General features: G+C 33.5%; 1 protein-coding gene across 1 annotated transcript; it reads right to left on the reverse strand.

Annotated features, from left to right (window-relative positions):
• Positions 1-2991: 2991 nt before the first annotated feature.
• LOC105200134 (serine-rich adhesin for platelets) lies at positions 2992-26351 on the reverse strand. The gene is made up of 5 exons (XM_011167544.3): positions 26119-26351; positions 17716-17818; positions 17555-17640; positions 14694-14798; positions 2992-7213 (listed from the first exon to the last, which is right to left on the reverse strand). The coding sequence occupies exons 1-5, from the start codon at positions 26144-26146 to the stop codon at positions 3330-3332; spliced, it is 4206 nt and encodes a 1401-aa protein (XP_011165846.2). The 5' UTR covers positions 26147-26351; the 3' UTR covers positions 2992-3329.
• Between the last annotated feature and the right edge of the window lie 225 nt (positions 26352-26576).

Consider the following 26576-nt stretch of genomic DNA (forward strand, 5'->3'; position numbering starts at 1 on the left):
AGGAAAAGCATGAACAACGAAAGATATGTTCATACATATGTAAATAAGTCTCTAGAGGCCCCATTATCTCCACACTGTCATTAAAACAATTTTCGATGACTAATTTTATTCAAAAATCTCTTGTAAGTGAAGAATTGTTATCTTATTTTTGTTTTATTTTGATTTTATCAACGCTTAATCTCTTTCGTCGTATGTCTCAGTGATCAATGCTGCATTTCTACTTTCGCTTTTTAAATGTAGCTGAACAGCATGAATCCCGAATTTACTGATATATCTTTAAACGCGAAAAATGAACGTTGCAATTATGCAACACTGGCTTAAAAGGTTAATTAAGAAATCTGTTGCTTAAAATCTCCAAAAATTGTTGTAGTTACAACGAGATAAATACATATTCAGACATTTAAGAGAAAGAAAGCAAAGTTTCTAAACACCAAACGTGCAAGCACCATGAACAGGCCTAATACATACCGATAGTCCATGTAGGAGATGGAAAGTTTATCGGACTCATCTTTGTCGTTTAAACTTTTCTGCTCGTCTTCTTCCTTTATTTTATTTTTTCCCTGAACGTCTTTCTCCATATTTGTACGTTATATATCATCAATAGAAGTACTATTTGAAATTTCTATATTTAGCTGTATTAATTTGCGTCATTCGATTAATTCTTTAAAAATAAATTGTATCAGAATGCTTAATAACCTTTTAATTCCTCACTGTGGAATAACAGGATCGTACTTCACACGATTTATTTCTTTCATGTTTTATACAAGCAATATTTCCTTATATTTTCTTAAGGCTTAGCTTGAAAAGACTTATCTTGATACTGTTTTATTTACAACTAATTGGAAAAATTGTTACTGTAACCATTCTTCAGTGTTCAATATTTCTCGACTTGATTGAATCACCTTCGGAAAACATTGACGAATATTGCACGCTGAGAAACTTTGACGCCGTCGTCGTTGTCATGGTGAGTAAACGGTCTTTCGATGTAGGAACATATACAAGGTGAGGGAGTATTTATTGATTACACAGTGGAATTCGTATAACAGGATAGATTTAGTTAAATAAACAAAAATTTAATAAGAAAACAAATATTAAATAAGAAAACAAAAATTAAGACATGTAAATGAATTGATATAGCGTATTCTAGAAATCTGTATACATTTCTTTTACTCGTTTCTTTATAATTTTAAAATTAATTTTTTCTTATTAATTCTTGCATTGCAAAGGAGGATCGGTAAAAAGTATCGATTTTTGTCTATCAACTGGAATGTGAAATACATATGAATCATTGTTGTTGGTACTTTACAGAATGTGAAAACATACTTTTTTAAGTCTGGAACCAATGGAAATTTAATGATTTTGATGATTTTTTACGGAGCTATACGGATAAAAATAAAAATGCGGCAAAATTTATTACGAATTTTGCGAGTTTATTTGACTTGAATTAAACATCGCAATCGCAAAAAACGCAGTTTGCAGCGTTCAAAAGCGTGAATCTTTATCTTTAATTTGCGTACTTGTTGAGTGTTGTACGATTTTTATTCATTGATTTATTCAATATTGAAAAAAGAAACCATTTTTGCTTCAGTGTTGCCTAACTCAGTGAAAAAAAATCATACAAAGCTCAACAAAAACTCAAATTAAAGATAAAGATCCACACTTTTGAATGCTGTAAACTGCACTTGTGTGTAATTTTTATTTCACGCTGTACAACTTGGTAAAATTTTTATAAGATTTTGACATTTGTCGGATTTTTTTACGAATTTTGCAAAGCTCCACAGCGTGAAATAAAAATTCCACAAAAATGCGGTTTACAGCATTTAAAAGCGTGAATCTTTACTTTTAATTTGCGTTTTTGTTGAACGTTGTACGATTTTTATTCACTGAATTATTCAACATTGAAGCATAAGAGGCCATTTTTGCTTCAGTGTTACCTAACTCAGTGAAAAAAAATCATACAAAGCTCAACAAAAACGCAAATTAAAGGTAAAGATCCAGGCTTTTGAATGCTGTAAACTACATTTGCATGTAATTTTTATTTGACGTCGTGGAGCTTTGCAAAGTTTGTAAAAAATTTTGAGATTTGACGCATCCCCATTTGAATCCGCGTAACTTTGTAAACAATCTGTAAACCGTTTAATGACTTATCAATATCAAAACTAGAGATTTCAAGCTTTAAAATGCTTTTTTTACAATCATTTTTGACAAAGTTACACTTTCTTGAATTACGTCTATTTTTCGGAGTCAGAATAGGTGATTCCTTCATTTTGCTGTCGAGTGTAAATTTGCTACTTTGATCGTTTGTGCTCACACATCACATTTTTATTTTAAAACAATTGATTTGCATGTAATTTCATTTATTGACTTCCGCTGTTCAGATTCATACACTTACAATTTAGATTTGTTCGCATCGTATGCTGCAAGGTAAACTATAGAGCATTAGGATCACAGATAAGATGACAGTTGGAGCAGATAAGTTTATGTGCCCCACCGCTTAGTGACACGAACGGTCTTGAGCACTTTCCTTTTAATCGGAACTAAAAATATTCTATTAGCGAAGCAAAAGAATTTTTATTCTACTTGATTGTATGTTTTTATTATTGATTGACTGTTTTAAAGTTCAGTATTTATAGCTAAATACAAATAAAATTTAAATTTGTAAATGTAAATTCTTTTAACTTTCATTACTGTTTTTATTATTGTTTTTATGTAAATATGTCAAATAAATTTTTTTACAACACACATGGCTTTTTGTTTCTTTTTTTGCATTGACGAACCCTTTACATAATTTTCGATCACGTAAAAAAAACCAGGTGAATGGAAATTTTACGTAAATCGAGAGATCAATGTATATCCATAAAAGTTCATTAATTTTTTATCATATTAATTTACTTTAATCTTGATTAATACGGATGAGAGGATAATATAGCTTCAAATACACATCTCACTTACTTAAATTTTACTTGAAGTAAAATTTATATAACTATTTACTTGAAAAGTAACATAATATTTATTTTTACTCAATATACAATACATTTAGATACAAAAGTAGTTTTATCCTATAAATTTTCGATCTTTTTATAATATCAAATTAAGCTTCAAGTTTTGATTAATATTAAGAAAATTATAGTTATATTTTTAAATAGTATAAAACATGAATAGCAGATTTCACCATTTCCATTTATTTAACACTTTTAATCGTAATTTTAAAAAAATCAAAAACCGTTTATAATCGACGTTAACAAACTTCATTAAACGTATCTCAGGAATTTCTAAAAATTCCCAATTTGTCATATATTTCAAAATCCTCTTAAAAGTCTGTTAAATTCTCATTGATCGGCCTCTAAAGTTTCATTCTTTGAAGCTTCGTTTTGCGCGTTGCTGGATTCGTTTCTACCGCTTTCGTTGGTCGTTTGCTCGTCGATTAATCCCTCGAGGACCGCTTGAACGTACTCCTCGCGACCCTCGTTGGTATCTAAAGAGAATCCCAAAGAGGGGACAAACTCGGTCTCGACGGTAGTCTTTACAGATTCCGTCGTCGTAGTCGCTTCTTGCGTCGTTGTCGTCGTGGTCGTCGTCGTTGGCCTCGTAGTAGACGTTGCACTTCCTTCTTCGCTAATCACATGCTCCCTCTTTTTCAACGGTAAGCCGGTCTCGAAGTTCAAACTCCTTTGCACTTGCGGCAGATCAAAGACAAGTGGTCTGTGGATCGAATCGCCGCGGTAAAGAGGCTGCCCGAGGTTTTCCTTCAGCTGCTCCAGAATCTCTTCCTTCTGAAGTGGTCCTCGAGAGATCCTGCTCTCTGGTTTCGTCTTCTGTTCTGTGGTATTGTTGACTCTCGCCGAAACCTCGGGCGGCTTTAAATCAATTAAATCGTTGATAGGTGTCTTCGAAGTGTCATCCAAGGAAGATATTTCGGAATCTGTATTTCCAAACGACGCTCTGGTTTGAGAGTGCCCCACCAGTGGGCTCTCTGTGGCGAATGATGGTTTAGGAAAACGTAGATTGCGTGACGCTGTTGATTCTGCAAATTTAAAGGGTGTCCTCAACGTAATCGTATCGAAAGTAGATGCTTTGAAATTAGCGTTGTTGTACGTTGTTTTGGTTGTTTGCGGATAGTTTAGTGGTGGACTCGCCGTGTCATATGATGACTCTTCGAGATCCAGGTTAAACGAGTCTCTCAACTCTATATTGTCTAAATCTTTCGTCGTGAATGGTCGCGGAAGTCGATCCAATTTCAACAGTTCCGCCATCAGTTGGAGAAGATTTACCATACTCATATTTGAATCCAATTGCTTAAATTCAGCAGCCGTATCGTTTTCAGCAATATAAAAGCTGTCGTTATTCGCACTGTCTGCAGGTGACACGTGGCTGGCGTCAGGAAGTTTTGGCGCCTGCAGAACGCTAGAGATATCCGTTTCTGGTTCTACAGACTTGATAATCTCGAAGTCGCCCAATTCGCCCTTCAAAGCGGTATCCGGTTGCTCGTGCTGAGCGACGAGTCGGCTGATAAAATCGTCAGCAGTCGTCGCCAGATCCTCGTCTTTTTTCACTGCGAATGACACTTCATACGGAGATTCATGTTTATCGATCGTCTCTGTGATCTGTTTTAAGGATCCCGGACGGGTCGAGCGTAACAAACTGCTCACCGTCACGTCCACTGTTCTTTCTGTCTTCCCTTCAGGATTTTTAATCTCCAGCACGGCCCTCGGCGTGACCGTTTTCTGATTTGAATCTTTCGTATCAACGTCACTATTAATCGGAGATTTCGCGGTAGATGTCAGAGATTCACGTGGTACAGATGTCACCGATTCTTCGGGCAATTTTAGGCTCCTCGTGCTACCCGAAAATGTCACTTGTTCCGGAAACCTCGTGGTCGTGCCAATCGAAACTGTCCTTTCCGTCACACTCGGCGTAGAAGCTGCAATTTTAGAGGCGACGAAACTCGTCTCGCAGCGACTTCCTTGCCTGTTGTCAGACGTTGACGAGTGGCATCCAAAATTTGCTTTTGATTCCTTCTGAGCCTTAATGGCGTCTCTAATGGTGAAATGGAATCCCGTGTTGTATCGGGCCAGGACATCCGCTTCGCTGTCATTTTTCTTCGAGGAAGTCGGAGTCGTCGGAGAATTCTGCGTTCTTCGCGAGTCTGGAGGTTCCGTGTGATCAAACTGATCCGCGTAAGAGCGTTCATCCGGCGGGACAAGGACTTCTCCGAAGCCGTCGTAGTCGACGAACGGCGGAACAAGATCGGTCACGGGAACATTGACGATCGATCGATCGTGCCATGTAGAAACGAGCCATGGAATGGACGTGGACACCTCGGCGGCCACTTGAACGGTCGAATCAACTCCTCCTGGGCTAGGTGTCTCCGAGAAACCCTCGTCTGTGTAATCAATCAGCTCGTCATATATCGTTGATCGATCCTCGCTAATCCCGGCGAACGTGCTGGAAAATCGTGGAGCTTCCGTGGTCGTCGTCCTAGGACTCCAGGAAGTCCTGGAATTCCCATCGATCGTCGTGTAGCGCGTTTCGTCGGGGACGTTAATGAGAAAACGTTCCACCGGAGGCTGCAAAAACTGCGCTGGTTGAGGAACTTCGAGGTTAAGATTCAGTTTAGACTTGTCATTAAAACCAGAGACTGGTTCGGTGGGCGACGAATTCTGGTCCTCGGCCGTGCGGTTGTCTTTAGATAAAGTACGAACAGTGATTTCGCCATTAATCTCACCGTTTCTCTCGGTATCTGTTGCAGGTGTCGCGGTCATTGATGCGGTTGACGTTTGCGCAGCGTCAACGTCTCTCAGTTCCCCATTGTTCAGCAGCGGAGTTGTTCTGTCGCTGAAGCTCCTCGTCGTCGAGCTCGAGATATCCTCGTAATCTTCCGTCGATCGATCGTTGCTCGTTTCGTTGAGGACACTCGACGTCTTAGTCGGGCTGTATGATGCGTTCGCTTTCTCATAAAACTCCGAGGAATGATTTAAGATTGTCTGCGGAATAGGAGTGCTCGAACCTCTTCGTTCGTCTTTTGACATCTGGTATACGGGATTCTGATTCTGCACAATAATCCTACCGAGTGGATCGTTCAGCGCATGAGCGATGCCGATGCTGTCCTTCGTCTCCAAGCCATCTTCCGTGCCATCTTCATTATCAATCTGGATTATCGGCCTGTCATTCTGCTGCCTGAACACTTCGTCCTCGTCAATCATGTCGGTTACGTTGATCCTGAAGCTCGTCTCCGACGTCCCCTCGGAGCGCAGCTCGTCATTCCTGGAGCGAACGTCGTCGGCTTTTTGTCCGTCTTTGTCCGTTCTCGATGACGAAGCGTTCTCCGATTTTTTCAGATCGTCGCGTCCCGTTTCACTTTCTCTCAAATCGATCTTTCTCATGTCGTCATTCCGATGAGTAACCGTGGGAGGGGTCACCGAGCCTTTGGTGTGCGCGTAAAGGTGATCGGAGCTCTCCACCATCAGATCCAGCTTGCTATAGGCCAACGTGGAAGGTCGATAAGTCGTCGGAACCGTAGGCGAATAGAATCTTCTGGTGGTAGTGGTAACAGTGGGAACAGTAGGCGCGTAAGATGTCTGTAACCCATTGGTATACCCGTCGGGTCTACGATAGTCGTCCTGATACTCGTTATCGCCCGATCGATCCTGATAATCGTGCTGAATGACCGCGGACGCGTGATAAGGCGATCGTCCTTTGCTTTCAAAGTGGAGCTTGCCTTGATACACGCTATCCGCCTTCTTCTGCTGATACCGATGATCGTAATTGAGGATCTGCCGTGCGTTCTGCTGAGAATAGTCCTCGAATCCGCTCGGCAGGTCGTTTCCGGTCGCCTCGACGGGAGCGTAGTCCGTGATCCTGCGGAATCCGGGCGTGTAGCCTATCACAGTTCTGCCGCCGAGCACGGAATAGTCGATGATCCTGGCGCCGCTGTCGGGATCCACCAGGCCGTCCTTGGTGACGTCCTCCGCGGAGGCCTGCAGACTGATCATCGCGTACGCGTTGCGTATCATCTCGTCGTCGTCGATCTGATAGCTATCGCGATTTACTTCCAAGTATCTCCTGGTGGAAGAGCAGTCGACCTTGGTCCACCAGTCACAGGTCAGCAGCTTCTGGCTGAAAGTCGAGCCGATCGGACACAGGAATGAGGAAACCAGTACGTCGTGACACACGTGGAAGACCTGACAGCCGGCCGCCTCGTCGGCGTAATAACCTGTTGAGCAATCGTACGAGCGGATCTTTGAATCATAATTCTTTTTCGCAAGCCTTATTATAATATAATGAATAGAATAACGCAATTTGCCGGAGAATAATATAACATTTTATTTAAAAGATCGTACGACAATCATGACATATGTCCTCTCTTGAAACGTCGGAATTGAAGATTGCAAATTTTGCGGTAGGTAAAGAAATTTATATTAACGTATATTGTTCCTGTAATGTTTTATGCAAAACAATATTTTTAATATAAAATGGATAATAACAAATAATTTTCAGGGGGTTTAATTATATCACAATCAATTGAAAATAACGGAGAAGTAATATTAAAGGAAGTTCTTTCGCAGGAGTTAAACATAAGTGAGACAAGTATTCAATATCTCGTTTTAAAAATAATTAAAAAATAAACAGTAAGAATATAATAATTAGACCATGACTGAGCGAGAATATAGATGAATGTTCACGGGGATTAGAAATTCGTTATGTACGACATAATAAATACGTAGCTTTCGCTTATATAACAACTGTAGTCTCATCAGTGCGGCGCTCTTTTTGTATACACTTCATGTTTCTCTCGGTGGATTATCTAATATATCTGCGGTCGACGTGAGAGATGCGGCATCGAGCTTTAACGGCATAATATCACGAAAACGGAACTATATTAAACAAAACTATATGTACATCGCGGGTTTTTATCAATAATCAAATGATAATGATTAAGATAACTCTTTCGCATCTGTTCGATCTATTGAAAAATTTATTAGGACAAGTACACTGATAAAAGAGTAACTTTTTTTTTATTAACAATTTTATTTCAAGCAAAATAACTTTCAAGCAAGATTAAAATTAATGATTTTATAATGTTTCTATTTCTCAATTCTAAATATATTGATATGTCATTCGTGAAATCACGCATCACGCAGTTAATATAGTTATATAAAGTTATAACAAAGTTCGTAAATTACAGCAATAGATGATTACAAAATCGCGAGAATGAACTGCATTCTCTTTCATAATTTAAGAAAAATCTGTTACAATGAAATAACTTTAGTTTTTAAATTAAAATCATGATTCTTAATTTATCAAAATAGGATAATTTTATCATGAAAAAAAGTAGATTGAGTGATTCAGCAAAGTTATAACTTGCTGCGCGAGTTCAACACCTATAATTAAAAAGATTTGATAGTTTAATAAAGAAATTATGTCTAAAAGCAACGAATGATTTGCTAGAGCAATTAATTCTTTGCTACAATGGAAATTGCTAACGTATAACAAGTTTTTTTTATTACAGCAGAAAAAGTATGCGCCATTTTAGCTAACAATTCTGTTAAAAAAATTTTAATTTATATATTTGATTAATTTTCGCAAAAAATTGTCTCGCTGTATCAACAAATTTGCTGTTATCTTAACAAATATAATTAATTATAATCCTTAATTCAACTATAAAACTACTACTTTAACATAAAAAAGTAGACTAGCTGTCCGTGTATTACGCCTATGGATCTTTTGAATCAATAAAGTTTTTAATTGTTTTAACAAATTTTTATTTCATATTCTTCTCTCAAACGTAAACATTTAGATATCTAATTTTCTGTAAATAAAACACAGTAAATATTATTCTTTAATAAATATTATATATAAAATGTACTTTCAAACAACATTTAAAATTCTCTCGTGATGTGATATATCGTTTATACGCTGACATCAGAGGCAAGAAATGAAATTTGCTACAGCTTTATTTCTTAGTTTTCTCTTAAAAATACAATAATTTCGTAATTTCCTATAGAGTTTTGACAGTTGAGAAACGTATCATTATTTTAAGAACTAATATTTTACATTTCTACGTGACATATCGGACAGACTTCTCAGTTTATCATATATTTTACATATTTCAAGATTACAAAATTATTATATTTTTAAGGGACAACGTAAAATTGAACTGTGTGTAGCAAATGATTTATTGCATGCCATTTCTCACCTTTGACATCGTACAAACAAAATATCGCACCGTGAGAATGTCGAGCCTTCATCAATCAAATTTTTGTCTAAAAAAAGAATAAAAAAAAAGTAAAAACTATAAAGTAAATAAACAAAGGCCAAGAACGATCAACAAATTAAAGGATGTTAAATACTTAAGTAAATTTAATCTGCCAATCATCCAATTAATATTATAACTGAAGGATATGATGTACAGTTGAAACCGGTTTCGCTATAATGTCAATCGGATAATTGACAGATTAAATTTACTTAAGTCTTTAACATCCTTTAATTTGTTGCTCTTTCTTGACCCTCGCACATTTAACTCACAATTTTGTAGAAAACAACGAACAAGTCACGACACATGTTTTGAAAAATAATTATACATCATCTGCATGTAATAATTAAAATTTGCACACTCGTACTCATACTATACGTATACAAAAAATAAAAATTTTGTAAATTGTTTATTTGATAATTTTTCTTCAATATTTTTATATGCAAAATATTTAAAAAAACTCTTTTATGTAAAAAAAAAATCATGTAATTTGATTTTTTCTAAATTAATTAACATTATTTTATTTTTTTACTATAATAATAAAATAAAATGCAAAAATTTTGACATCATCGTCACACAAGAAGTATTCCCAGCGGTCACCTATTCAAGTATTAACCGTGCCCAACGTTGTTCAACCTCAGTGATCGAACTGGTGTTTTTCAACGTGATATAGACGTTATCGAGTATCTGATTATTTGAAAACGGTTTTTAATGACTTCCTAATATGTACTAAAATTTATTTATTTTTTATAGTAATAAATGTCAAAAAAATCGTTAACTAATCAATTAACGTATAATTACAAAAAATTTTTTAAATTAAATATATATTTTTTTAATAAATTTAACTGATCTCATGCATCTCATGCATATTCCATGCATTAAAGGTATGAATCAATCAATTATTTTAAAAAAATAGTTTACGAGATACTTTATGTTTTATGTCAAAATATGCTAGAATAAAATATAAAATATGCCGTAAGACGTTGATTTTTTAATAACTCTAATAGTTTTATATGTAGAAAAATTAGAAAAATATATGTTAAAGTACATATTATATTAAAAAAATCATATAATTCTATTTCTAAAAACAAAGCTTAAAATCTTAAAATATTTCTACCTGGAAAAAATATGTCTATTATAAAATATCTCTTAAAATAGAAAGAGAGAGAGTAGTTTTTTACTTTATATATTTTTTCGAATAACGACTAGTTCAAAAGGTAATTGCGTGAAAAGATTATAACAGCTTATCTTGCATATAACAAATTTTAATTACATTCAATCTAAATTATTTTATTTTGTAATTCAGCAACCAATTAATATTGATTGATTTATACAGCAACTAATTACTGACAGTTAATTTTTATTTGCAAGTAATTCCATCTTCAATAAAGATTCTTAACTTAGAAGATTAAATTTTTATTAATTGTCACTTTAGATGACGCTAATTTAATAAATTTACCAAGGAAAACAAAGTAAATCATGCGAGCGATGGTCTATTTTTGGAAATCAATTAAAATTTTGGTTTTTAAAAACATATTGAAAATAAATTACAGTAATCAATTAACATTGGTCAACCAATGATTAACAGCAAATCTTAAAAAAACTCTTGCAAATAAATTATTTTATTCATCTTCAATGAAAATTTTCTATTAATTGTGCAAAAAATTAATTGTCACTTTAAATGACGTTTATATGATAAATTTACAAAGCAAAGCGAAATAAAATAATAACCCATTTTTGGAAATCAATTTAAAATATTAGCGAAATATTTAATATCTTATTTGGTATGTCTATTTATTAATTATTACGGCAACAAATACTGTACCGTTTTGCTTTTTTTTTTGGAGTAATGCATGAATGTGCTAAAGCGACTAATGCTCGTTGTTATCAACGTATTTTTAGATTAACTTTAATCTTGATTTATTCAGGATTGGGTAATAACTAGTTAAAAAGTTAAAAATTAAAAAGTTTAATGAAGTTAAAGAGCTAATAACTTTTATTTAACTTAATTTTAAATAAGTTAATTTTTAACTTCAACTAATTTTTAAAACACACAAACCTTAACTTTTCAACTTTCTTTCCTAAGTTAAAAAGTTACCTATACAAAAGAAAAAATGTTATAAAAGAAAAATACATATAGAGATGACTATTTCTTTGATATTTATAAATACCAAACTTAGTTTACAAATAAAACATTAAATCTTTTATTAATTATTAAATTTAATTATTTGACGATCTATGTTGTAATTGTTTTGTTATTTAAAGTAATATAACTTTTAAAATTACGCATTTTAATTTAATAATTTAATAAATAATATCCTCAAAATTAACTTTTAATTTAAGTTAATTTAATTTTAAGGCAACTTTTACTGAATTAGTTTTTTATTCATGTAACTTTTAACACAACTAAATTAACATAACTAAATTAATTTTATTAACCATTAACTTTAACTTAATTTAGTTAAACAAATATACATTAACTTACTCAATTCTGAATTTAACTTATGTCCGTTGCTATCACAATGTAGGTTAACTTTAATTTTTTGTTTAATGCATTCTTTATTTTTTTTTAATTTTTAAAATTATAAAAATATAACAAGTAAGTAAAATTATTAGTCTATGTTAGTCTATATTATTTTCGGAGAAAATTTTCTTTGAGAATTTATAATAATTATAGGACAATATAAACTTTGAAGAATTTTATTTTAATAAAATTTTCTAAAATTTTATTAAAATTTAACCAATTGGTAATAGATCTTTCATAGCAGAGAAATGTATCATTACTTCAAGTGTTATTTTACATTTATATGTAACATATCGAACAGATGTCTCAATTTACCGCATACTTCACAGATTCCAGGATCATAAAATTATTAAATATATTATTAATTGCGATTTTTTTAAATGTCGTAAAAAATAATTTAATTTTTAATAACAAATGTAGTAAATAAACTATACAAATATGTTATTAAGTAAAAATATAATCTTATTCGCACTCTCTTATTCAACTTTATGTATTTAGTTTATTTGAAATACATATACAAATCGTTCTCGCCATTTCGAGTGCCAAAAGTGCACGAAGGTGTATGGAGAGTGCGCGACGGGTACCGCGTGAAGTTGGCCGCGCGACTTACGAATTCCCTGAACCACGCTGCAGTACTACACGGGCACACCACACACGGGCTGCATGCGGTTGCGGCGTCGACCTGTTCACACGGGATCACCGTGCAGCCCATAATCTCCGCGCGCCCTTAGACATTTCCGTTGCGTTAATCGACAAGACGTCGGTCGCCGGCCGTGGCTTCGCGCGATTACGTACACGCTACTCGGCGCTATTCGTGACGCAACGAAACCGCGCGGCGCGTCGCGTGTGTATATGTATGTGTATATGTATGTACGTACAGTCAACGTACCGCGGGTGTGCCGTGTAAAGCGTTTCGCGCTTTCGCGTTGGCGATTAATGAGCGATCGCCGTTTGGTGATTAGCGTGCGATCGTAACCGGCTTCGTTTGTACTGTGCGAGAGAGGTGTAAGTATATGTGTATGTGTGTATGTGTATGTGTGTGTGTGTGTGTGCGTCGTGACGGAGCAACGGTGGTTTGAGAGGCGGAGAAGGAGGAGAGGCCCGGGGTGGCATCTGGCGGTGGAGCAACCGTCAGTGAGCAATTCATTATTTATTTATATTATTGCGAAATAAATCGTTTAGCTTTGCGACAATCACATATTATGTCGCGCGTTATTTTGCATTATTGTGTAACGCACATCCGTGTATGTATTTTAGGTTATTTTGAAATACGTACTTTCGAAAGTGTTTTATAGATAATATATTTAATATTTTTGATATTTTTACAATAAAAAATAAATACAATATTTTAATATTAAAAATTTAAATAGACATTTAATGTAAAATTACAATTTCTAAAAGAATTTTTTCCAAGCATTTAAGAATTGTGAAATATGTTATAAAAAAATCTAATTTTAGTATAAATAAATTGAAATAACTGTAAATTATGAATATTAAAATATTGTATTTTTTTCTTAAATTTTTATAGAAATATTTCAATAATTTTAATTATTCTTATAAAAACATTTATTAGTTTTTCAAATACTTACAAATTTTTTTTTCAAAAGTTGCAACTTTTTATTAAATGTCTGGTTAAAGAAGAAAAAATTTAGTGTGTGTTATAATTATTTTTACCATTTTAAATGCTTTTAAATATTACTGTAAAGATCTAAATAAAATATTTCAATATTAAAAATTAATAATTATATAAAGTTATTTATATTATTGGAGAATTGGACTTTTTTATTTGACCCTTTACAGTTTTAAATACTTGCAAATATTTTTCAGAAATTATGATTTTTTATTTGATGTCTGTTTAAAGAACAGAAAATTTAATGCGAGCAATAATTATTTTTTACTTTTTTAATTAGTTTAAGCATAGGTTTAATTTGAATATATTTGTATTTTACAGATTATCAGCGTATAAAATTCCACTGCACATCGCACCAGTGAGTTTTTAATTTTTTATTATCTTATAATAATAGATTTATAAAAATTATAGCAATTATACATAAAATAGAAATTAAAAAATAAATATATATATATGTATATTTAAAAAAATTGCAATAATTACACATTTTTTGTAAAAAAAAATATTAATATATAACCAATTACAATTTAAATCTACAATAATGGAGGTAAAAGATATTTTATATAATTTATTTTTATAAACTGTTTGGATATCTGAATATTATCCAATAATTTTCTGTGGTTATCGTATTTAAAAATGAAAAACTGAATTTGCCATTTATGGAACCACTTCTAAATAGACTAAAACAAATTAATGCTATTACTTGATATCTTTTTAATCTGAATATTTAATCTAACGATTTTTATTGTGATTACACAAAAGCATCGTCGACCAATTCAGTAAAAATCATAGAGAACCTGACATTATTTTTCCATAAAGTATATTTAACTTTCAATAAACAATTATTTAAACATTTCTCTGTGAAAGTCACATATCGTATTACAACAAAATAAATGCACATTCTAAATTTTTTTATTTAATTACATAATATTCTATAATATTCCAAAAAGTCTAGATTACCTTTTAACAATTTTAATCAGACATCTATGAGTGCAAGATCTTTCGTTCTCACTGCGTTTGTTAAGTTATCGCGCGTTTATTTTTCTTTAACATCAGTCACTTTTATTATAATTCGTTTTCGAGTATATCGAACGTGCACATCGTGTTATGCGAGATAAAAATTTTTCAGTTCTGCAATAAAGAATGGAACGATGATTTCATGCGCGTATAATAGAAATGTTGCGTTTGGCAACAAAAAAATTTTTTATTTCTATGAACATGTCATAATAACAAGGGAAATGGCATATGTAACGAGCCGACTATGTAATTTATTCATGTATATTTACCACGTGAACGTCCTTCACACGTGAATCCTGTCTGAGGTAATGTCGTGTAGGCGGGATAATCGATGCCCGGCTCACCCGGCACATTTTTCCTGATGTCGGATAGGTCTGAAAGAGAAAGAAAGAGTGAGAGGTAGCGGATTCACCCTACGGCAAATCAAGTATGCCATTTAGAAATTATTTTCAACTCGATGAGCCATCTGGAAACGATCATTTCGTTTTCATGAGCTATAATCGTTGCCGCAAAATTCGCTGCATAATATGCATAATTTTGACGAATCTTACCTCGATTCTTCGATTTCTTGCGAATTAACATAAATTTGTGAAAGAACTGTGTATCCACGAATAACAAGGATACATACCTTCGGTTCATAAATCATTGCATCTTAAATTGAAGGATGCAATAAAGTCGACAATTAATACAACGCTTATTTAGAAGATGCTGTCGCTTAATTGCAAGAGGAAGAGACGCAGCAAAAAAAGAGAAAAAGTGTCGTTAAGCTGGTGTTTCGAGTTTCATCGTCGATCGCTAATCAAGGTCGTGGAAAATAGGCCGCGATGATCGCGCGGTGTCGGTGATATTTAAGATTTCGCTCGTGCTCAGACGGATAACGTCTCGTAATTGGCAGCGTCCATAATAATCAGCAAGGTTTTTCATGACCTATCGGCGACGCGTTTTTTTTTTTTATAAGCGGTATGTACCTTTCACGCGAGTGTGACGATCCGCTCGCTTCGTCGCGGGAACGAATTAATAGTTATCCGCGCGCGCGCTTATCCGCATTCACGTATTGTACATCGGCAGTTAACGAGACATTTCCATTTGTTCTTCTAGGTAGCGCGCATAATAATAATAATAATTCACGATAAAGCAAAAGATTTACTCAAGTTTCGAGTTATGGTTTCCATAAAATTGTCAACTGCCATACCGTTGGGAGCTTCTTGTAATTATCGTCGCGTCTCGCGCCGCGGCACCGATTCTCCATTCGTCGACGCGCGTAGGTTTAATTGAGAGATAACTTCCCCGCGACGCAAGAGAATCCGTGCACACGTCGCGTCGTGAGGGGAAAAATAATTACGTAATGCAAAAATGAATGAGGCGGCATCCACCTTAGTCGAAAGTGCAAAGCTGTCTATTGAAAGTCACGCACAGAAAAATATCAATTCTATTGCTAAGAAAAGCGTTTATTTAATTTCACTTTTTTTTCTTCTCGTGAGTAACGATTATCTTTAATAAAGAATATTTTCTTGATAATTACACGGAATGATTAATTGCTATAGAAAGAACCTGTGGTAGATAAGTTTCAATATATACGGAGGAAAAAATTATTAAATTTTAATAAATATTTATTTGAATATTATAGTACTAATGAAATCTTTATTAAATGTAAATAAATATATATTTAATACAAGAACCACTAATTTAATACAAGTATTATTTTCTTTCTTATACAGTAAATATTTATGTATCATAACTCATAAGTAAATATATATTTTATTGGTATTATTCGAATAAATAAATAATTATTAAAATTTAGGAATCTTTTTCTCTCAGTGTATAGTTAAAATTTAATTACCACTCACAGATATTTGCTGCTACAATTAACTGCTACCAATCTTTTTTTCACGTGTCTTAAGATATATTTATCACAAATTTTACAAAAATTCGATACTGAAACAAAAAATTTATACTCTCTTTCAAAAAATATTATAAAATTGTATCGAAAGAAAATCAGAATAAACAAAGGGAACTTTTGTTCAATTTATTATTCTCGATTCAAGTAAGAAATTACTGAAATTCAGAACATATTTTCAATAAAATTTGATGCTTACGACGAACTAATGATAGATTTGCGGATATATGGAACTCAATATTTAAAATAAGCAGTATTTACTTATTGTTAATTTAAATATATATTTTTCTATGTGTTCATTTTAAGTAAAGATCGTTTAGTAAATGATAAGTAAATGATAAGCACATCTTAAGATTATTGTTAAAAAAATTTTTTGCACAATTAACTGTTACTTAAAAAATTTTTTTATTTGAGTAATCGTTATTCTTAACAGAAAAATGACATTTTTCTGTGAACAGGTACAAAAGAAAGACATTTAATAAAAAGAATGCAAGTATACACAGGAAAATACATACAATAAATTACTGGAATTAAGTACTCGTTTCAAGTATTTAATAAATTCATAATATATCCGCAAAATTCTTATAATTTTAACATATACGCCAAATTTAACATATTCAACATACATTTTTAAATCCTAGTATTTAATACTCCAAAGAAGAATATTTAATTAAAACAAAAATTTGATTTCTTATTATTCAAACCTTTCTTTGAGTAAATTTTATAATACCCTTCGGAAAAGCACCCGGAAAGAACAATTTTATTACAATAACTAAAAATTTAACAAATTTAAAAATAATTTTGTTGGGTTATCAAAATAATTATGTAGGATACTCAAGCATGATGAGCAATGCTGCAAAAAGTTTTGAAACCAGTTTCAATGTCCAATATAAATATTTTAATCCAACATAATTAGAGCTGTATTTCAGCGATTATTATTCTTCTATAAATTTTCTTTTACTACATATGATAATGTGTTTTTCTAAAATTTTGTAATAACAATATTTTAAGGTTATTATCAAGAAAATAAATCTTTGTTAAAGATAAACTTAATTGAAGTTACTTAAAAAAAGAAAATTGAATAATTGCTTCTCTTGCCAACAGAATTAATTTTTCTGTAAAAACAATTCTTTTGTAAAATCACAAGGTACGAGAAACAAAAAAAAGCAATATGTCTAAAGTTCTAAAAATTAGTCTTTGAGATTCTTTCTTAAGATTTAGCATGTTACTTACCCGTTATGCGATCGTACGGATCGTACTGGCCGCCTGCGGATCCGTAGCTGTCGAATGCACCGTCCTCGTGCGGATCGAAGTACTTCCTGCAAAGGCGAATGTTTTAATTAAGTCGCGTAATTGTATTCATGCGGAAGAAGCTGCGTACAGTGAGAACGCACCTTCCTCTAGTTCCGTCGATCGCTCTGCGTGACAGGAAACTCCTCCTAGGAATTCCATGTTCAAGACTGCGCTGAACGATGCACAAGACCGCCGTCACGAGACCTGTGTATAAAGGAGAGACTCTATAGATCGTTCGCAAAAAGCAGCGCTTTGATGTTACAGACCATTAAAAGAACTTTGCGATGCCATTAAAACATTACGATACAACATTTCAAATTCTTTTAATGACAGGATAATTTTATTATCAAATAATTTAGACTATATTACAATCACGGACAAAAGTAGATTAGGTAATTCAGCAAAGCTATAGCTTGCTGCGCGAATTCCATACTTCTATGACCTAAGGAGATTTAATAGTTTAACAAAGAAATTACGTCTGAAAGCAATGAATTAATTGTTGGAGTAATTAATTTTTTGCTACAATGAAAATTACCAACGTAATAAGTTTTTTTTTCACATCAGCAAAAGTATGCATCATCTTAGGTAATAGTTTTATTAAACATTTTAATGCACATGTTCAATTAATTTTTTTTCAGAAAGTTGTCGCGATGTAATAACAACTTTGCTGTGCAATTTTAATAAGTATTTAATTAATTATATTCGCTATCTTTATTAAGCTATAAAACTTTGCCACTTTAACGTAAAAAACTGGCTGTCCGAATATTACAACTCTGAATCTATTTATTGAATCAGTGAAATTCTTAATTGTTTCAACAAATCCTTTTTTTTCATGATTCGGTTAACATTAAGAATACTAACGTTTCTTATTTACTGAAAAGACCAAGCGAATGAATTATCATGAAAATCAAGAAAATGATGAAAAGCTGATAAAAAGGAAATATTTTATTGGGATAAAGAAGATTTTTTAGAATCCTCTCCCCTATACAAAACAATCTTTTTATTTATTATTTATTTATTAACGAATAGATTATCAACTCTTTGAGTACTGTAACAAAACAAGAACGGTTCAACTTCAATTTAAAATTATAAGTATGTACAAAAAAAAAATTAAACAACCTTAAAGTATTGTCAAATATTGTCAAATGTTTTACAAAAAATAAATTCTAAAAAATAAATAAATAAACCTTTATTTCAACATTTTGGTAAAAAAAAATAGTATTTTCCATAAAAAAAACTTTATCTCTATTTTTTTAATATATTTATATTATTATTTGTTACTTATATCTTTATTATTTATAAATTACAATACATTGTGTAGTTCAAAGAAAAGATCTCGATCGAATCCAAGTTTCTTATTAATAGACAAAGGAGAATCTCGGTATTTAGACGTTTTTGTATTCAGACAATGAGTTCCAACATCGATTCATCCGCGCAAAGCGTCGTGATCGTACCGATCACTGAATATCGCTCGATTTCGATTTCGTAATCGGACAAGCGTGGCGTGAAAGGTCGCGCTCGGAACGAAACATCTTCGCGGAGTGTACTTTTGAGGCCGCGCCAAAATCCGATCCCCGCGCTCCACAATCGATTAGGCAAGGTAGCTTTTAATTCACGATTGACCATGAACGATCCTCGTCGTCACGACTCGGCAATTGATCCCGGGGAGCTCGAGTCCTCCACGAGGATGGATAACGCGAGCCTTACGCTTGATGTACCGAGGCGAAAGAGATCGATTCTCTCTCATAATTCATATTCGCGCTTGTTAGATGATCGATGCTGCATTCTGCAGTATTATCACGACCGTTTCTCGCGAACGAGCAAGATCGTTCCCTTGAAAAGGCGACTCGGTAGATGCGTTCTACGGCCGATTTCGAAAAGCGTAATAGCTCGAGATAATTGTTATCGCATTACATAAGGCAGTTATATAATTATACAACATTCTTTAATATTATGCAATATAGCACGATAATATGATTCGAGAACTATTGCTGATCACTTGGATGATGCCAATGAAGTCACGTTTCTCCGGCTGCAATGTGCAACTTTGTCTTCTCGATATTTCTGCCAACGTGCCTATGAGAACTCCGTAGTGAAAAGATTAAGCCGTTAATTGCTTCGATAGTATTCTTCGTTAAAAATTGCAGCACTATGTTATCATGAAAGACTCAATGGCCACGTCGAGCAAAAAAAAAGCAGCTTAATAAGCGCTTTGCGCTAATGATCATTTAGATTTATATTTTTAGATCTATAGAGAATTAATTTTATCTCAATTCAAACCTACATGGAAAAAACACCAGTTTGCTGAAGTATCTAAATATTTAGCTACAATGAGCGGAGAGAAAGCGAAACATTTTGCTAAAGTGTCTAAAAATTTAATCTAGACACAAATCTGAAAATAATTTTGCTGGGCTATCAAAGTAATTAAGTTGCAAAAAATTTTGACATTCTAACAATTAGCTTCCAGCATCTTATCTAATTATTTTTATGGTTTAACAAAAATCATTTTCAGATCTGTGTCTAGCTAAAGTTTCAGATACTTTAATAATATCGCTCCTTTCGCGCAAAAGCTCCAATCAGCGCAAAGCACTGATGACTTATTAAGCTACTTTTTCTACTAAATGCAACCAATGTATCATTAAAATTTTATTTACAGAATTGAATTGTTTATTCAAAATCACAGCACGAGATTTTAAAAAATTCAACAGCTTAATAAGCATTTGGATTATATTTCTAGAGAATTAGCTCTATCTCAATTCAAATCCGTACGGAAAGAACAACGACGAAAGTGTCGTCATTGTTTCGCAATCGCTCACGAAAAAAGCGCAACTTTTTGCTACAGTATCTAAAAATTTAATTAAACACGCATAGATCAAAAAACAATTTTGTTAGACCATCAAAATAATTGTAGGATACTCAAGCTTTAATAATTTTATAAATTACTAAATATGTAATTGTTTTGATCAAACAATCTGTAGCGTGTGAACAATTGTTTTTATGCAACTATAACCAAATGGTTCGTTTAATGTAATTAAGCTTTTAATACCAGTAGCTACAAAATTTCATTTGATCACTATTTAAGAACTAAAGTCGAACTGGCACATCAAATATTTCTCTCAGTGGTCGTTAGAATATTAAATCCTGTCGCTCATCATGCTTGAGCCTTCATTTTGACGATCCGATAAAATTATTTTCAGATCTGTGTTCAAGCTAAATTTCTAGATACATCAGCAAAACTTCGTTCTTTCTATGCGCGGTAAAGGTTTTCATGCGATTTACTTTGAAGAGCCGCAGTCAAAATATTGGTTGTAACGCATAATTCGATAATGTACTCGTACTACTACACGTCTGCCATATAAAGCTGTCGGAGCTCGATGTCCTCCGTAATTTCGTTGTCATTATCCGCAGTCAGCAACATGTGAAATCTTTCGAAAGAGGCCGACAGGCCGACAATATCCACTTTATAGAATGACGTTCTTAAACGCACGTGCCCTCTCTCTCTCTCTCTCTCTCTCTCTCTGTCTCTTTTATTGTGGTTGCCATTTTCAATGGCATTAAAAGGACGCAAAGGCCACGGGGAATGAACACGGCGAAGACCGGTGTGGTGGTCGTGATAGAGCGAGCTTATTCGGTGTTACAAATCGCTCGATCTGCGAGAAATCGCCCGTGAATTATTTTCCGCTTGACTCATCGCGAAATTAATGATCGGACGATGTCAGATTTCAGAAGATGCATGCATGTATATGGGGAATGGCGCGGCCTCCGGGAGAAAATGTCGAGTAAACTTGTGCGATTGTGCGGCAGAACGAGGCGAGTAATTAACGGCGCCAATTTCCGTGGCGGCGAAAGTACCCTCGCGAGCCACGCTCCTTTAATAATCGCTTCGCTGAGACCCAAGACAAATCGGATTTCACGGTAACCACTTAAAATAGTTGTACGAATCAATTCAATCTGCCAGTGGCAACTTTTTGCGTCAAGCACCTACCCGATAATAAGATACTTGAGAAATTTGCACGAAAAGAACGCGGAGGAGAAAGATTTGTTAAAAGAATTAAGAACTTCACTGATCCAACAGATTTATAGCCGTAATATACAGATAGTCAGTCTTTGTGTTAAAATAGTAGTTTTTCATTATCTGATTAACTGATGGTTAAATTTTATGTTTTACCCAATGGTCTTTAGCCATGATGATGCCATAGGTGAAACTTATTGGCTAAAACTTCAAGTTAAGTTTAACCATAAGTTAAGTAGATAATGAAAAACCGAGCCTGTGTGGATTAAAATTTTTAACAAAACTATAAGCTAAGATGACGCATACTTTTGCTGCCATAACGAAGAAAACTTGTTACGTTATCAATTTCCGTTGTAGCAGAAAAACTAATTGCTCTGACAATTCATTCATTGCTTTCTGACATAATTTCTTTGTTAAACTATCAATTCTACTTAGTAATAGGTGTCGAATTTGCTCAGCAAGCTGTAGCTTTGCTGAATCATCAAAACTACTTTTTTTCCGTGTTGTTAACAAAAGGTACTAAGTTAAGATGACACATAGTTTTGCTGTAATGAAAGAAGAAAACGTGTTCGCAATTCTCAGTAGCAAAAAATTACTCTTACAATTCAGACATAGTTTCTTTATTGAATTATCAAATCTCCTTGGCTATAGATGTTAAACTCGCGGGACAGGCTGTAGTTTTGGTGAATCATCCAATCTATTTTGTTCCATGAACAGTTTTGCTGCTATTGGAAATATCTAGAAATTATCTAGACGTAGATTTGAAAGTAACTTTGTTAGACCATCAAAATAATTACGTAAATTATGTACGATGCTCATGATGAGCAAAAATTTTTGACAATCTAGCAAACAGCTTGAATGTCTTACAAAATTATGTTTTGCTGACCCAAGAAAATCATTTTTTTTTCATATTTATATCTAGTTAAATTTGTGAATACCATTTAGCAAAACCGTTTTTTTCGTATAAATATAGTTTGGATATCGGACAGTTCGAGATAGATGTAAAAAAGTAACAACAGAAATAGTTTTCTCCAAAAGATATTTTTATCTTTTCTTTTACATAAAAAAAAAACAATGTTAAAACAAAAGCATCTAATTTAGCTAAAATACATAATAAAAAATAATTTTGTAAAACCATTAAATTAATTATAGATGTTGGGAAGTTGATTGCTATCAAAACTTTTTGCAACATTGCTGATCATACTTAAGCATTCTACATTATTTTAATGGTCCTATGAAAAATTGTTTTCGGAACTATTTAGATAATTTTGCTGAATCTTTAGATACTTTAGCACAATTATTCTTTCTACATGTATTATTTAATACTTTATTACTCTGTTACATTTTTTTACTTTATAATTCTGAATGTTTGATTGTTTTGAAAGTTTATTTTTATTTCCAAGTCACCTTTAAATAAATTAATTGTTCTTACGTATTTATATTTTTACATCTTAACTCATCAAAATGTCAACGAAAGCAAAAATATGCGTTAAGATAAATCAAATTTAATAATAGCCAAGTTTTTATATCTTCTTTTTTTGTACCTTCATAATTCGCTGTGTCCGAATATTTTAAAAGTTAATTATCTTTTGCATCTTAATATATCAAAAGATCAACGAAAACCAAAAATATACAGTTACGTTAAGATAAATTTAATTATATCGATGTCCTCGTAGAATTTGCAATGTAATTATGCATTTTAAGAATTCGGAATCAGGAAATTTTCATAAAATGATGGACAAGTATCATTAAGCAGTCAACGCATCCATGCAATATTATTATTATTGTTATTATTATTATTATCCTCTTTACGAGCTATACGTCCACCAATGTTAAATCAAAGCGCCGACGTCTTTCACACGTGAGCAATAAAATTCTTCACGGCAATTGCTGCAATTTACACGGCGCGTTTGTAAATTATACGTGAACGCGCCGGATTGTCGAAATCGCGACAAAAAAGACGTAACACTTAATGCCAATGTGCGTAATGCTACGGCGTCGCGGAGAGATTTAATTTATGATCGTGTTACTCAGATGTTCTTCCTAGCGTTGCGTGAACGTCGCGTCGTCGTCGTCTCCAGCCTGCATGAATGGACTGTCGCGGCGAAACGCGGATAAGCGATGATTTCTTATTAATTATAACTAGATCGCGAACGACCTGCGCTCGACGATGATAGATTAAGCTTGCTACCGACTTGAAGAAGGCTAAGAGATATCTCGTTGCGTAATGCCCGCGAGTGTAACAGATAGAGAAGAAGAGGAGAGCAAGGATCTTCATAAATTAAATCTTCATAATCGTGTATGAATACTTTATGACTTCGGTCTTCTCTCACAATTAACGTTAGCCTTCGGTTATGATGGCAGATTAAATCTATTTGCAGCAATTGACACAATTTTTTTTCTTATTGTATGTATATCCCACTGTATTATATAAATATTAAAATTTTTAATTAGGAATTGCGAATCGAAATAATGCGGACGGCATAAAGTTAATTTGGATTGCTCATTTAAATATATGATAAGGAGTATTAAAAAAGCTATAAAAAAAAATCTCTCTAAATTCAAATAATTTATTTTTCATCTTAACTTTTTTGTTAGTTAAAAGTCTCTAGATATCTTGTATTCACAGTGTGTCTGTAACTTTAAGTAAACTCTCGACTTTCTAACAACAGAGAACATCTAATCCTCATTAACCGGAATCATTAATTCGCCTGTCAATAATTTTAATATGTAAGTGCATAAAGTACAATTAACTATTAAAAAGGCTGTTAGAAAGAATTTCTGATCGCTTCAGAGTTGTCAGATTAGATTCTCTCTGTAGAATTCAAATAATTTCTCTTATCTTAACTTTTTCATTCTTCTAAGTCTCTAAATATCTCGTATTCTTAGTTAGTGTCCACAAACTAACATAACGAAATGATCAACTTTCTAACAACAGAGAGAATCTAATCGCAACATATCAATCGAAACTATTAATTCATTTATCTTTTATTCATTTTAATAAGTGCGATAAGTGATAGGGTAAATAATAATAATAGCGATAATAATAATAGTATAAAGTGCAAGTAATTATTAAAGAAGGTGTCAGAAAGAATCTCTTTCAATTCAAATAATTTCTTTTATCTTAACTTTTTTATTATTCAAAAGTCTCTGGATATCTTGTACTTTTAATGTCCTCAAACATGTTCATCTTTCTAGCAACAGAAAGAATCTAATCCGTATCAATCGGAACCATTAATTCATCCATCTTTTAATAATTTTAATGAGTATATAAGAGTGCAATTAACTATTAAAGAAATTATCAGAAAGAATCTCTTTCAATTCAAATATTTTTTCTTATCTTAATTTTTTCGCTATTCAAGAGTCTCATATTCTTACAATAGTTAGAGTTCGCAATTCTAATAAACATATTCGACTTTCTAGTATAACAAAGAGAATCTAATCCGCATCTCAATCGGAACTAATTCATCTAGCTTTCAATAATTTTAAAGTAAAGTATATGAAATCCAATTAACCATTTAAAAAGCTGTCGGAAAAAATCTCTTTCAACTCAAATAAATTTTCTTATCTTATTCAACTTTTTTATTATATTCAAAAACCTCTAGATATCTTGTATTACTTACAAGTTAGTGTCCGTAATTCTAATTAATTCTAATCAACTTTCTGCCAACAGAAAATCTAATCCGCATCAGTTGGAATCATTAATTCATCCACTTTTGAATAATTTTAATAAATATATTAATGAAAAGTGCAATTAATTTTTCGTATTTTAAAATCTTTTTCGTTATTCAAAAATCTCTCATATATTTCATATTTTTAGTTAATGCTTTATTTAACATATTCGATTATCTAACAGCAAAGAAAGAATCTAATTCGCGTCAATTTGAATATAATTGATTCTTCAATTTTTAAATAATTGTAATATTTGACAAAAAAAATTAAACGCATTTATCGGAATTTTTGTGTGATAACTAATTAATTACTCTTTTTATAAAAATAAATTTATATTTCGTAAATAAAACGGTATGCATATAAACAAGTTATATAAAAGTTAAAAAAGATGTTACGTCACAATTTCATGTCACACGATCATGATCGTCATAAAATTTACGACGTAAATTTTTACAAGTTCGACCCATCGCCGACGTCGAGTCATCGAGTTCCCACCGAGATGATTGACTCACGATACTCCGACGTGCTCCGACGGCGCTCGCTTTCGGTATTTCACCGTCGCTGTCCGCTGTGATGGGCATGTCGTTAAAAAAAAAAAAAAAATGATTCGATCTTGATCGATGAAAGAGCCCGTGCGTTCGATTAACATGCATAGCCCTGCGTGTCTTACCTGCCTGCGGCGATAAGCTAACACGTGATCAAAATAGAGATTGAACACTATCACTCGTGTGATCAGCACGTGATCTCGGGGCACGATTATACGGATCCAGGTTCCCACAACGCGGCGGGCCCGGGCCTTGACACGTGCGCGGACACTTACACAGAATACGCAGGCTAGCTTTCGGCATTTTGTTCGGTGTCGCATGGGCGGTTTGCGGCGACGGCGGCGGCGGACGTATGGGACACCCCGATTACGCTCCACGTCCACCGTGAAAAGCGACGGCGGCGGCGGCGGATGCACTGCGCACCTCGACGCGATCACCTCGACTCGACTCTCGACAGACTCTTCCTCTCGAGCGGGGCCCGTCCGTCGCCGCCGCGTCTCTACGCCGGCCGGCGCGGTAGGGATCCCTGATCGTGGATCGTGGGACCTCTTACCTTTCTTCTCGCGGGGCCCTCTCACCTGCGCCTATCTGCCGAGCGGCCGGGCCATCCCCCGCGCGCGAGGAGGAATTCCACGCGAGTCGCGCCTCTCGCCGGAATCTTCCGTACGTGGAGGATCCCTAAGCGTCCTCGCTTCTTCGTTCGGCGGACAAATTAGTTGACACGGTCCCGGTC

The sequence above is a fragment of the Solenopsis invicta genome, chromosome 4, assembly GCF_016802725.1.
Source record: "Solenopsis invicta isolate M01_SB chromosome 4, UNIL_Sinv_3.0, whole genome shotgun sequence".
NCBI classification, from domain to species: Eukaryota; Metazoa; Arthropoda; class Insecta; order Hymenoptera; family Formicidae; genus Solenopsis; species Solenopsis invicta.

Excerpts from the sequence above, each read along its gene's own strand:
- LOC105200134 (XM_011167544.3), bottom strand. The coding sequence starts at position 26,146 with ATGCCGAAAGCTAGCCTGCGTATTCTGT. Across the intron at positions 17,819-26,118 it reads AGCTAGCCTGCGTATTCTGT|GTCTCGTGACGGCGGTCTTG; the intron begins GTAAGTGTCCGC and ends CTTTATACACAG. Across the intron at positions 7,214-14,693 it reads GTGTGAAGGACGTTCACGTG|GTTATTACGCCGACGAGGCG; the intron begins GTAAATATACAT and ends ATTGCTCAACAG.